General features: G+C 36.1%; 1 protein-coding gene across 7 annotated transcripts in view; it reads left to right on the forward strand.

Moving 5' to 3' along the window:
- Positions 1 to 15,396, forward strand: part of LOC131161771 (uncharacterized) — a 147,601-nt gene that overhangs the window by 111,591 nt on the left and 20,614 nt on the right. For 6 of the 7 annotated variants that reach the window (XM_058117730.1, XM_058117728.1, XM_058117733.1 and 3 more), the window contains one exon: positions 703 to 745. In XM_058117730.1, the coding sequence (XP_057973713.1) occupies positions 703 to 745 (43 nt within the window). Of the gene's footprint in view, positions 1 to 702; positions 746 to 11,697; positions 11,813 to 11,917; positions 11,994 to 12,106; positions 12,388 to 15,396 lie in introns of those variants that run through there. The other variant, XR_009138616.1, reaches the window with a different exon arrangement.

Raw genomic sequence — 15,396 nt, forward strand, 5'->3', positions numbered from 1 at the left:
TTGTTGTAAGGAGAAGATTTGTGTAGATGCTTGGGTAATTCTACTAACATTCATTTTGTCTTAATAGGTTTGGTCCGAGGCATTACAACTAAAGGCATGTAATGCACAACTCTGTTTTGATGACTAATTGAACTACTGGAACAGGCAGGTTAAACTGTTGGGATTGATCAATTTATTCCCCTTTTAAGATTGGCAACTAAGTGGGTTGACTTCTCTTATGTTGAAACTGTAAATCTTTTGATGAAACTTAAGAAAATAGTGCCTGCCGGAGAATGTGTCTGAGCTCCTGCATTGATGTTCTTCTGCAGTTCAGAAACAAAGGAGGTGCTACTGCTTCTGCAACTTACTGTGTTGTGCTCTATGCTGCTTAACATCTTACAGTGATTTGCAGTCTGGTTCATCATTCATTGCTTATTTCTCTTATACATCAGATCAGAATTTATATGTTCTTGTTTCATTATTTGCGTTATTGATGCACCACGTATGAAATGCCAATGTAATGATACTTGCTAGTATGAGAGATCAGTTTCTGTAATGTTTCATTTTGTTTTCAAGAAGGTGGAGAGGAAATCCATCAGTGTTTCTTCTTGTTGCATAGACTGAAAATTTGGTCACTCACTTAAGATGTGTAGTGTATGCGAAAAAGGACAAAAAAGAAGACAGACTCTGAGAGCCTGATCTGTTTTTATATCTTGGGTGCAGATGGTCAGCATTATCAAGATGGGTACACTGCTCGAAATATGAGGTTGGTTCAAGTCTCTTATTAATTTCTCATCAAGGTCCTCTTCATTGTCTAGGCTTTCCTGTACATTTTTTTTTTTATTATTATTTTTAAATTTATGATAAGATCCTTTTTTTTTTTTTGGTTTAAAACAAAATTAATTGCAAGGCTTCTTTTGTTTTGATGGAATGCCTCAGTTACTGTTGGGGAAAATAGAGTTGATTAATCTGTGTCTTTATGTGCAGTGGGTCAACAAAATAATACATCTAAATATATAGGAACCTAAAGTAAAGTAGTGTCGGCTGTGAACCACATAAAAATTGTTCTCTAATGATGGTATTGCCTTGTGTGGGTGGTACTGTGTAAACTCCTCCAAGATCAAACTTAGTTCACTCACAGCTCTTGCTCTATGGGCACATTGATAGAGAGATGAAATGAACTGTCCTGATCATTCCCTAGATAATATAAATATGGAACTATCCAATTGGCAAGAGAGAGAGAAGGGCCTATAGAGAAGAAGACAGAGAACTCTATGTTTGGCATGCTACACTTTGCTTTCTTTAAATAAATGTAAATACACCTGTAGGAATAGACAACTTTAAAAGTAGGAGTAAAATTGTAAAATCAAAATAGAGGCATTTGGAGAAGTTTTGGAACTTCTCTTTATTTCCAATAACCCCCCACAAGTTTCTAAACTTAAAAAATCAATTACACATGGATGCACATGTGCATGCTTGTGCATGCACACATACGGGCAAATAATACCGAACATTAGGCATGTGTATGTTTTTAACTAAAACCATGCTAAATGTTGTTTGTCTCTATTTGAGGGATCCGTAATGAGCAATGCCTTGAATTTGGTTCCTTTGATCAACTTCAACAATTTTTGCCCAGAATATTAATATGAGGAGTTGTTTGTGGGTTAGCATTACTAGAGGTCATGCATTTGATCTTCGGTTTTATGATAATATTGAAGAAAGAGGGCCAGTTCATTGTCGCAGTCTTGTGACCACTATCTTAGTTGAGTCTTCCAAGCATACGTGTGATAGTATCTTATAAATTTTTTTTGCCTCAACTCATTCTGAGTCACTCGTACAAGTACAATCACAATATGAAAGGGGAGATGCTGTCCCGTAATAAAATAGTGTTTTTAAAAATATAATAATAATATTGAGCCATGCTCATAGTAGCCACCCGTTGAATCTCCTTCATGATATCAATTACTTAATTTTCTTCTATTCATAGCTTCTTGTGGGCTAATCCCATTTCCCCACTGAATCAATCAGGTCAATTTGGGTTATTTGCAGTCAATAATCTCGACTACTAGGAATTGCTAATAATTTTATACCTTGCGCAATCCCTACACTTCCAATAAGTACTGCTTGTAAAGGTTAAATGTGAAATTACACCCAAAGCATACTTTTAATGTGGTATATGAGCACATTCAACTTCAATTAACTTGCAGGGAAATACAACCGACAGTGTTAAAAGGAAAATATTGTACACCCTCGTTCTAGGATTTTCAACTTTTTATGATAGCACACAATTTTTTTATGACAATGACAAAATGTCACGTACAGAATGTCCAACAGCAGTTTATTATCCCTCTAAATGCTTCTGCTGATAGCGTAAAGGCGTGCATTTTCATGGATTATCTCATCATATGCTATAATAGGGTACTTATTTCTAAAATCTTGCATGTGAACAAAAAAGCCAAATGACCATTTTTGTTTAAATAAGATCAAACAAAATTATATAAATATTCAAAATAATCATGTTAGTATAGCCTGAACTAAATTGGAGCAAACAATGTTATCAGGTACCAAACATATTTTTAACACAAAAATAAAACTAAATTACAATAATCTTAGTCCATACTTTCACAAACTGTTAGACAGCATGTAATTAGAACATGAGGCAAAGACATTCAAACTTTAAACTGTGACAAAAAATGGGAGGCCACAAATATTGTATAAATAAACAATGCGCAAAAGGTGAAATCCTGAATAACTAATATGTGAAGAAGTCTGTTGTGAGTTCACACAAATATTCAAATGATCTTGAATATCTTAATTTATATTAATTTATGGAAAAAATTAATGCACAGTTATAAACTTAATAGAATGTATTTAAAAATCTGGCAATGTTTGTACCAAATAGACTAGTGATTGGGGGAACTTCTAAAGTTATTCAATAGTGTATATGAAATGTGAGGACATTTCAAATGAAAAACCAGACAGATGAGCTGGCTGGCCATATAGGTTTTTGTATACACATGTATATAATATAATATCACATTTTTCCCAAAATTTTACATTTTTCAAACTGAGTTTTAAACTTACGTGGCTTCCAAAAAAAAAAAAAATTCGCATTTCAATGCCCGTTTTTTTTTGGATGGAAAAATAAATTCATTAGATAAAGAAAGAATGTACAAACAGGAGAAAAGACATCTCCTTAACAAATTCTGAGAATCCCCAGAAAACAAAACGAAAAGGAAAACACAAAAAAACAGCAAGCTCAAATCAGCATGCCCTTAAAAGTGACTTCCAATCCCGCTGAACATTTGTCAAACACATCCCCTTAAAAGTTCCATTGTCCACACACCACAAAGAAGCCATATAAAGCACTTTCTCCCGCACCAACCAGTATGGGATCTTCTTCCCTGAAAAAATACATAGATTACATTCCTTCCACAAGCCCCATAACACTGCAAATAAAGCTCATTCCATGATGCAATACCTTCCTTCCTCCTACCAAACCTCACAAAAGATATTGCCAAAAACTCCTCCACTGTTCTTGGCCAAACCCAACTTTCTCCAAAATAATTAAACTTATTCGAAGCCTTCCATGCAAAATCGCAATGCAATAAAAATGAGAAACAGATTATGAACAATCCAAACAAAGCATACACATATCAGATGATAGAGCCTTTAAAGGTCTTCTCATTTACAGCAGGTCATTCATATTTTTTCTATTAAACACAACCAGACCAAGAAACACTTTGATTTTATGGGGAATTTTGACCTTCCAGATTACTTTGTAGATTGGAAAGGAATGATTGGTACCAAGCAAGAAATTAAAGAAAGATTTGCACGAAATCTTGAGGAATCCAACAACCAAGAAGGGCTGTCATCTTTGGGTGACATCCTACAGTTGTTCAACAAAACTAACAAAGAAGATAATTCAATAGTTTCCCTATCATTCAAGGCTTTCCTAAAATGAAAATCCCATGAAGGTAGAGAACTGCCTGAATCTACAATTACAGAATAGATGGGGTCATTTTTCCTGAGCTCAAACGACATGAATGAGGAAAAACGAATGTTATAGCCCTTACCCGTAAAAAATTTGGTATGGGTAATAAAGAGAGAATAAATCTGTGAAATAACTTTCCACAGGCTTTCCGATGAACATCTAGAACCTAAATTAGTATCCCACCCATTCCCATGAAGACCAAATTTGCTTTTGATAAGTTTATGCCATAAAGAGGGCACCTCTAACGGGAACTACCAAAGCCATTTAGCCAAAAGAGCTATGTTCTTGGACACCAAATTTCCAAGACCCAAACCACCCTCTTTCTTGGTCTGACACTCTACTTCCCAATTCACTAAGTGATCTGAAAAACCCCCTACACTTGACCATAGAAAATCTCTCATAATTCTCTCCATCTTAATAGCAACTCCCATTGGGATTTTAAAAATAGACCGAAAATACAATGGAATACTATAAAGAGAAGCCTAAATTAGAGTAATCCTCCCTCCCAGAGGAAAAAAAAGGTTCCCCTCCACCTCTCTAACCGCTTAGACACTCTCTCCACCACGCAATCCCAAAACTAGCTACTTCAGAATTGCCCCAAAAGGGAACCCCTAAATAGGACATCAACCAACCCAACTTTGCATACCTCACTTGCAAGGGTAGTTCCATGACACTCTATGGGTGCATTAATAACCGCAATACCTCTCTTTCCCATATTAATCTTCAACCTGGATGCCCTTTCAAAAATTTGAAGAAACTCCACTATATTTAGAACAAAAAACTTATGGACCTCCAAGAAAAAAATAGTATCATCTGCAAACTGATCTTTTCCCTGCCCACTTTAAGACCTTTCACTAACCCTTATCCACTATCCTATCAACCAAGCTACTCAAAGCATCCTCCACTAAGACAAACAAAAACACAGAAAGAGAATCCTCTTGTCTAATCCCCCTTGTGGCCCTAAACCAAGATTTAGGCTCACCATTTACTATCACCGCAAAATTCATATTAGACATACACCTTTTCATCCATTTACGCCATTTTCAGCAAACCCCTTTCTCACTAAATCTTATCTAAAAAGTTCCAACTCTCTCTATCATAAGATTTATTTATTTATTTATTTATTTTTCAAAGTGCACCTTAAAAACAAGCCCCTCCTTCCTTCTCCTAATATCCTCAATGGTTTCATTTGCAATCAAAATTGCATCCGCAATCTGTCTTTCCCCCCACAAACGCATTATAGGCCTTAGAAATAATCCTATCAAGCACCACTCACAACCTATTAGCTAGAACTTTAGTGATTGTTTTATAAACACTAGAAACTAGGCTAATCAGAAATCACAAGTGACCTATTTTTCTTAGGCACAAAAGTAATAAAAGTAGAATTAGTCCTCTTGCTGAGAATCTCATTCCAATAAAATTCATTAAAATTTTTTGGAAGGTCATTCTTCACCACCATCCAACAATCTTGACAAAAAGCTAAATTAAAACTGTCAGACTCTGGGGCTTTATCCCTCTCCATCCCAAAAACTATGGCCCTAACTCCCTCTTCCTCAAAAGGTCTCTCTAGCTAGGCTATTTTGTCATCAGGAAAAGGTTCCCACTCTAATCCTTTCACCATCGGTCTACTCTCATCCTCCCCAGAATACTGATTATAATAGAAATCTGTGATCTGTGAAGCAATTCTATTAGAGTCCATTATAATAGCCCCCTTTTCCACCTCCGACTCCCTAATCAAATTCTTTCTCTTTTTTCCACTAGCCATCCTACGAAAAAAATTTAGAATTACAATCCCCATCTCTAACCCACGTAAATTTCGTCTTTGCCTTCAAATTCTCATTTCCTTAACAATTGGCTGTTCCAATTCATTTTTCAAAGAAATTCTTTTGCCTCTTCATCCCTCAAAAGAGTCACTCCCTTTTTGTCTAACTCTTCCAAATTTCCTATAATATTACACTTTTTAACCCTTATATCTCTGAACACCTCCCTATCTTATACATTCAGTTTATCTTTCAACCTTTCCAACTTAAAAAATCAAAACCCCTCCCAACCCCTTTCCACATTCCCACTCCATGAATCCCTTACCAAAGATTGAAAAGACCTATGATCTAAGCACATATTCTCGAACCTAAACGTGGTGGGGTCCCAAAGAAATTTCCTAGATTCCAATAGTATAGGAAATGATTAAATGTGGGTCTAGCTGATACAACTTGAGAAAGATTAGGAAACTCCTCCTCCCATTCATTAGAAAGCAAGAACCTATCAATTCTACTAGCCACCTCCCTAGCCCCACCCAATAACCACGTAAATTTGGCATTACCCAAAGGAAGATCCCACAACTCGCACTCCCTAATAACCAAATCAAAATTCTACATAGATGCATTAACCCTACCACTGCCCTTATTTTCTTGAGGGAACTTGATTGCATTAAAATCCCCCCAAATCCACCTCGGCGAACAAAACCCAGAAACAAAATAAATCTCATCGCAAAAAAGAATCCCTAAGAGCAGGCCTAGAAGGATCGTACACAAAGGAAGTTCGCCATTGATCTCTCTCTCTTATTTCAAGAAGGACCAAAAGAGAGAAAAAACCCACTAAACTATCCACTCTAGTAATAGACCTAGTACCCCATAACACTAGAATGCCTCCTGCCGCACCCAGAGAGGGCACAAAAGCCCAATCCTTGCACCGTCCATCCCAAATACCTTTTAACAACCTCCCCATCTACTAACTCAAGCTTAGTCTCCTGCATCAAAACTATATCAGGAGAGTTCCTATGCAAAACCTCCCTAATCAAAAACCTTTTCCTAACATCCCCCAACCCCCTAACATTCCAACTAATGATCTTCATAATTGAACACGCTTACCCCCTTTCCTTGCCCCCTTCCTTCCCTCATTATTAATGCAAGAAACCAGGTTTTTTGGTTCTTTTTTCACCCTTTTTCCCCCTCATAAGTTTTTGGACTTAACCCCAACTTGACTTCAGCACCTACAAGATCACTAACATTAACCTCATATCATATAAGAGTTCATTTTGGTCTCTGTAGTCCCTCTCACTAGCCCCTCGATCAGCACCAATGTCACTCCCCCCCATAAATTCCCTCATTGTGCCATAAAGGCTCATACGGAAAAAAAGGACTGAACAAGAGTAGGAAGAATACCTTTTCTAGGTTTTGAAGAGTTCATATTACCAGATGGATCCAATCTCCTCATCCTTACCTCTCCCAACACCTTGAGGACTAACACCAACGACCACCTTTTCAAGAATAGGCTTAGGAGCAAGGTGCAAGAGCCCCTCATTAAACAAAGTTATATTCTGATCATACCTGTGTTTAACATAACCTTCTAACTCTTGCCCGATATCAGAGGACGCTAAAGGCCTCTCTTCCTATGCAAGCTGATGTGCAAGTGATTGTTTCTTACTCAGTAATACCTCTTCATCAAGTTCTCCCTAATCCTTTCTCCTCCCATATCTATCTCATTTCTCAGCTGATCAACTAATAAGCCAGAATAAGAATCACAAAAGCTGTTGAGATCTTCATCTATTTATGAACACCCCTCGTCATCATCATCCATATGTGAACCTTCACATTCAATAGAAAGCAACCCCTTGCTATAGCTAGGATCAGTTTTGAGAAAAAAACTGCCCTCTTTCTGCTGAACTGAATTTTGTATATAATCCTCTAAATTAGTCCTCTGCAAGAGTATATCATTAGAAATCTCTACCTTCCCTTCATCTGAAGCACACTTCTCCCCTTTAGTTCTGCCGTTGTGTCCATAGGTCGTCCAGTCTTATCCATAGAGATATCGTCCTTTGGAGAAACCTTCTGAGTATGCTCCCTAGTCCCTTCTACCTTTGGTCTTGCTTCTTTAATAACTGTCACAATTCTGCCCTCACTGCCTTCCTTATTTTTCTCTTTAATGTTCTCTTGGGATTGGGCAAAAACATAAATTAACTTGTCCTCTGGTATAGACCCACCACCTCCTACCCCTTTTTCCTTTAATTACCCATTTAGTGTTTGTAAGAGGCCTGCTGACCCAAAATTCCCTCTCCTAGATCCCTTATTAAATTTGGATGCAATGTCAAACTTTGGGCTAGATAGGGAAATTACAAAACCTTTCCTTTCACAGGATTCCCAACGTTCTTTCCCTGAATCTAATTTTCCCCTTGTCAACACATCTCTAGCGACTTTTGCAAATGCTTGCTTCTCTGGTTTGCTCAAACCCCAACTTTGCTCCATCATCAACCTTTCTTGTCTTAATGTGTTCAAAGAACTAGAGCATGGTATTAAATAATGGCCGTTATGTAGCGTAACGGCCGTTACGTAACGGAAAAACAGGTGGCTGATACCATTACAGGCCACATTAGCAGTGAGGAGAAAATTCACATGGTCCGTAATGGCCCATAACAGCCGTTACACTAACATTACGGCATGTTAGGGCCGACAACCCCTTACAGCGTACCTTATCTCTTTGAATCTGCTCCATTTTGTGCATCTCTCCTTCGTCTGATCTCATCATTTGAAGCCTCTGAAGAACCAAAAAGCAGCTTCGAGCCTTCAAGCCTTTGAAACCTTAGATCTGTCGTGCTCTGCAAGCTGAGTTCCCTCTTCACTCTTCAGTCTTCACTCGAATCACTCTTCGAGTCTTGGTCTCCTTCTTACAGCTTTGATCTACTGATCTGAAGTTTCGAAATCCCTAAAATCCCCAAAATCAGCTTCGTATGGGTTTGCCTCCCTCAATCCTCCGTCATTCGTCTCCTTCGTCCAGCATAAAACCCAAAAATCAGCTTCGAATCTTCGAAGCCTTCAATTCCTCCAAAATTTGGAGGCTTGTAGGTTGCAGCTGTAGCAGCTCTCTCGTAGGCTCGTAGCTTCCGTGGGAGTCGGGAGTGGGTAAGTGGTAAGTTGGTAGTGGCCAGTGGGTATGTTGCTTCTTCACTCTTCACGTTATAATTTAGTTTGTTTTATAATTTCAATTTATACTTTATATAAATTGTAAATTTTTTGTTTGTTTTAAATTTCAGTTTATTTAATTAGTATATAAATTGTAAATTTCAGCTTTAAATTTAGTTTGTTTTATAATTTCAATTTATACTTTTAAGAATTTTAAATTTCAGTTTATTTAATTAGTATATAAATTGTAAATTTTAGTCTGTTTTATAATTTCAGTTTATAAATATATTAGTATATAAATTTAGTTTATTTATTATTTAATTAGAATATAAATTAACAATTGTAAATTAGTAATGATTGTATAAGTAGAATTTATTAATTAAAATAAAAAATTAGTATATAATTTTTAAAATATAAAATTAATAGAGTTACTTAGACTCTTAGACAGTTGGAACCTAGAACATAGAACTTAGAAACTTAAGTTTACAAGTTTAGTAAAAAATTATTAACTAATATTCTACATATTTTTTTTAATACCTTGACAGCTAATAATTTAATATTAGATCTACAATTTATAATAAATTCTAATTTGTACACAATTAGTCAAGTCTTAACTCTTTAAGTGACTCAAGTTCCAGTATATTACCATTTAAATAATTAAATTGTAAGATTTACAATCCATTTTTTTTTTTTTTTGTTAATTTGTAAATTTTAATATATAGCCGACCCCACTTAGTGGGACTAAGGCTTGGTTTTGTTGTTGTTGTAAATTTTAATATAAATTATTGTATTATATATGTATAAATCAACTAAAATTTTTAGTAGTTAGTAATTAACTAATTAATTAATTATGTACCATTTTATTCTTAATTTATTGTATAAGGATGATAACTTTTTTTTTTGTTTACTTGTGTAGAAGTCATCTAATTAAGCACCAACATAGACAAGGAACTGAAGAGCTACCTAGTGACGACATTGGTTGGCATTTTGCTACTCCAGTGGAAGGTAGTAGGCATGTTGTCTTATGTAAATTATGCGAAAAGACAATTGAAGGAGGAATTACACGATTGAAACAACACTTGTCACATAAAAAAGGTCAGGTGTCTTTGTGTAATGTAACAATGCAGGTGAGAGAAGAAATGATGAAACATCTACAACAATATGTAGGGAAGAAGAAAGACAAACAAAAAAGGCAAGATGAAGTAAAAGCTCAAATCAGAGGAGATTTTTAAAATTTGAGCCACAAAGAAGATTCAAATGATGAAACAATGAAATTTGCTCGACAAAAAAGCATATGAGCACAACAAGAATGGGAAGAGAGACAAAGATTTAGGGCAAGAACCGGTGGAAGTGGTAATTATTATGAATAGGGTGGTGGCTCTAGTAGTGGCAGTGCTAGTGGTTTTGGTAGAGCTCGGTCACAAAGTGTCCGAGAAGCTAGAGGCAGTGGGCGACAATGGATTAACCCTAATGCCCCTGAAGCTAGATTAAGAGCAAGGGATTCTACTCTAGAAAGGAGTAGGAGTGCCAAACGACCAAAAATAAATACCAAAATTTTGAAGGGTTTAAGAAGTCAATTAGGAAAAGCAGTGAGCAAATTCCTAATTTATAATCTAATTCTAGCGAACGTAGCTAACTCTCCTTTTAGCAGTCGATGCTTAATGTTACTGCAGATGTTGGAAAGGGGGTGAAGGTCCCATCACCCTATGAGGCATTTGAAATATATTTAAAGCAAGAGTATCAGGAAATGAAAACTTATATATCTTCTTTTGCTGGCATTTGGAATGAGAGGTGTAACCATTATGTGTGATGGTTGGTCAGGGCTCACAAGAAAACACATAATAAACTTTTTACTTTACTCTAATAGAGGCATTGTTTTCCACAAGTCAGTTGATGCCTTTGATGTGCCGAGCCGAACAACTGAATTAGGTAATTTTCTAAATTTAATTGACTTAAGCCACTTGATGACTTGCATATTTTTAATTAAGTAGTAGTAATTGTTAAATCTATATTTTCATTTCAGATTAATGGATGAGGTGGTTGGAGAAATTGGAGAGGAAAATGTTTTCCAAGTAGTAACTGATAATGAAGTTGCAATAAAGGCGGGAGGGAAATTATTATTTCAAAAGAGACTCAATATCTACTGGACAACATGTGCAGCTCATTGCATAGACCTTATTCTTGAAGACATTGATAAGAAAAGTAATGTGAAGAAGGTCTTAGAAAATGCTAAAATAAAAACTTCTTTTATTTACAACCACACGTGGATAGTGAATTTCATGAAAATATTTACAAATAATAGAGAATTGCTTCGTCCTGGCATAACTCGATTTGCCACAAACTTTATTGCCTTGGAGACCATTATTAGGCATAAACAAGCATTAAGGGAAATGTTCACATCTGGTGTTTGGAAAAAATCAAGGTTTGGAATGGGAAAATCTAGCCCAGCATATGATGCAAAGAATATTATCTTACGGAAAAAGTTTTGGCAGAAGGCCTCTGATATGATTAAAGTACATGAACCCATAGTGAAAGTTCTAAAATTGGTTGATGGTGGTGAAAAACCAACAATGGGTTTCATGTATGAGGCAATTGATAGGGCAAAGTTGGCAATTCAGAAAGATTGCCGCAACTACAAAGATTATTGGAAAATTATCAATCATCAGTGGAGTTTTCAATTGCATCAAGACTTACATGCAGCTAGTAAGTGTAAATAAAATACAATTTCTTATTATTTCAACTTTTAAATCATTTGTAGTTGCATTAAAAGTTACAACACTAATACACTATTATTCAACATGATTAATATATTTGTAAATTTAATTTTAGGATACCTTTTGAACTCCCAATTTCTGTATGGTGCCCCACCATCTTTTGAAGTTGTTCGAGAAGTTATGGATGACTGGTGCTCGATATAGACACTCAAATTTGGGCTATTAATCAAGTAAGTATTGGTTTTGTTGAATAATGAATTATTTTAGCATTTTGTCATTCTTTCTATAATATATATCTAATTAATTAATTATACTTACAATCTTTGCTTTTTTAGTTGTTGCTATATCGGGATAGGCAGTAGACATTTGGAACTCCACTAGCTCAAAGGGTAGTGAAACAAACAAATCCTGGTAAATGTGGCTAAATAATGGATGAATGGATCTATTTTGTCATTTTTATGTCCAAATTTTACTTTTCAAACATACACTTATTGACATGTGTTTTTCTTCAATTATTTATGCAGCCAAATGGTGGATTCATTATGACATGTGTGCTCCTGAGTTGCAAAAAATAGCAATCAGAGTTGTTAGTCAGACCATGTCAGCTTCGAATTGTAAGCGTAATTAGAGCACCTTTAGCCTCATCCATACAAAAACAAGAAATAGACTAAAGTACATAAGACTACAAAAACTTGTTTTCGTGCATTACAGCATGAGATTAAAGTTGAGACATACAATGAGAAAAAACCAACAGGGCATTAAAGATAGCTTTAACCCTATTAATTTGGACCGTATTTTTGAAGAAGATGATTCTTTGTATTGACTTTGGTGTAATCCCAAGAGGGGGGTGAATTGGAGATTTAAAAATTTTTGTCTCGGTCAACCAATCTAGCAGCAGTAGTACGCAACCTAGGGCCTGTCTATGCAATCACAAATAAAACATACACGTGCGATAAATAAATAAATTGCGGAAATGTAAAGTGCACACACGATATGTTATTGGGATTTGACCAATACTGCCTTTGTCCCCGCCTTTAGCTCGCAAGCCCGAGGATTTCACTAATGCTCACTTAACGGGTGAAGCGGCACCGATTACAATCAGGTCAATTAATGGGACTGACTTCAACCTACAACCATACCTTATCAGGAAGGTGCACCTAGCTTTTCAAATCGAGTTTAAGTCAATTCAGGACTATTCAATAGAGCTAGTCTCCCTCTTCAGGCTCATGCCTGGAATAAAACAGATATTGAAATACAATACGAACCGGGTACACTATAATGCTTCTTAATCAAGCGAATATGTACCAATACAAATCAATGCACTTCAACACAATATAGAAACTATAAGCTCTGTGCAATGTGTTCAACTACACTCTTGCAAATGTCAATGTGCAATAACCTCAAAGAGTGTGCAAATACTCTATCTTTGAAACTAACAGTTAATGTTAATCAATCACAACAAGTGTTTCAAAGAGTTGCAATAAGGGTGTACAAAAATCTCTTAAATGATTTTCTCAAAATGTAGCTCACGAGATGTTTGAAAATAATGCTTGTGAAAATATTCGCACAAAGAAAAAACACAAGCCAAGTGAGTCTTGCAATGGTGATGCAAAGACCCACTAGCTACAAGTTTTCCCACACAAAGAATATTAGTTAAACCGGGGGAAAACTGTAGCTAAAACTCTCCAATAAAATCAAACAATCAATATATATCAAAGAGAGTTTTGAGTAAGAGTAGCTAATCTAGATCACATTCTAACACTCTTTTGGAAACTAGGTTTGTCAAGGGAATCACAAAGAAATAGTGTATTTGGCTTGGTATGTGAAATATGAGCACTTAAGTTTCAGAGGTTTTTCAAGATAATCTAGGTGTTAATTACCTTTTAATTGTGCAAATGAACTAGTATATATAAGCATTGGCAAAAATATAACCGTTAGGGACACCCAGGGGATTATTAGAAATGTTTTAAGTGAGGATTAAAAACTTAACCCTGATTTACCCCTTTTAACCCATAGTAAAAATATGCCAACCCGAGACTTTTGATCGACCGAGCCCAAGGTTCGGTCGCCCGAACAAACACAATGGATAAAGCGAGTTTTCTATGTTTGCGTGCCTGAATTTATATTTGGGTGGCTGAATCAGACGATTTTTCAAATGCTCAAGGTTCGGTCGCCTGTTCTTAAGTTTGGTAACCCGAACTTGCTACTTTGGACGCCCGAGGGGTATTTTGAACTTAGGAGTTCAGGCACCTGAGTTGTTGAATTAAGTCTGAACAAATGTTCGGTCGACCGAAGGCAACACGGCCATTTCGGTTCGATCACCCAAACTCAAGTCAACTCTTGACTTAGTTCACTATTCGGTCGACCGAGGCAAGATACACTGCCAAGTTCGGTCGCCCGAAGTCATATTATTTTGCATTTTAAGCCCTAATTCAAAACATATGATTTCCCAGATAGCATGTGTGATAATGGGGGCTTTCGTAGGTGCAAGTGTTGGGACCTAGAGTCATTCTAAGGTCATTTAAGAACTTATGGTTCCTACATGCATGCCATGCACTGATTATTACAGTTCTTTGAATAAATAATTATTACAGACCCAAATGAATAAGAATTACAACAATAAAGATCAACTAGGGTCGTCATTTTCCTCCGGGTTTCCGAGTGCCATCATAAGATTTGGTCATTGCAAACCTGCACAACAACTCGGTAGACATTAAATACTAGAATATTTGTCATAATCAAAATAGGGAATGACCCATAGGGTCAACACTTTGAGTCCATGGTTATAGGAAAGAGAGGCACCATTACTCGATGATTAGGACAACTCAAATTGGTTAGATGAAGAGGTCGATGGTACTGCGCAAGGAGATGATCAACCACCAATAAATTTGCATGATTTAAGTCATGAACGTACACAAAGTGATGATAATATTGGTTTGAGCCAATCAAGTGATGATGATGGAGGTAGTAGACCTAGTGGTGCTGGGATTGGGGCTGGGGGTGATGGTGGTGGCAGTGTAGAATATGGTTATGGGTATGTGAAAACCAAGGTGTAGTCCCAAGAGGGGGGTGAATTGGATTTAAAAATTTCTTTTAATTCTTTTCAAGAATCGTTAACCTCTTTTAATTCTTTTTAATGAATTCTTTAACCTATTTTAATTCTTTCAATGAATTCTTGATTTCTTGTTGATTTATCAAATACACAATAAATATTTTAAAAAATATTCAATCCACAACCATAATATTCAAACTAAAATATAAGATTCATCTTTTGTTTGTTTGCAGCCCTGTATATATGAAAGTTTGATTCAAGCCCTGTGGTTAATGCAAGCCCTGTGATAATGAATTTGCTTTCTCAAAATGAAGTGCAATATAAAATCCGATATTCTTTCTAAGAGTTTAGATGTTAAATAAACTTTCAGTTTAAAGAGTCTTTGGGTGTTTCACCAATCAATGTACTCCTTTATGGTTTCCGCAAAGTATGGATCAACCAACGTACTCCTTTTCGGTTTCCGCAATCCCAAAAACAAATTAAGCTTAAATTTATTTAATATCTAATCCACGTAGTATATATGATTAAAGAATTTAAAACATTCACGCAGTTCGTATATGCTGAAAGTAAAGAGAGTAAGGGAAAGAGAGAGACACTGGGTTTTTACGAGGTTCGGTTTATCCCCAGCCTACATCATCGCCTTTTGCAAACTACCAAAGGATTCACTAAAGCTAGTTCTTTTCCGAGCAGAACAAAACTTTACAAGCGATACCCCACGCTCAAACACTCCTTCGCTAGGATAAAGCAATGCCTCTCCAAGCG

Source organism: Malania oleifera, chromosome 8, assembly GCF_029873635.1.
Source record: "Malania oleifera isolate guangnan ecotype guangnan chromosome 8, ASM2987363v1, whole genome shotgun sequence".
Taxonomy (NCBI): domain Eukaryota; kingdom Viridiplantae; phylum Streptophyta; class Magnoliopsida; order Santalales; family Ximeniaceae; genus Malania; species Malania oleifera.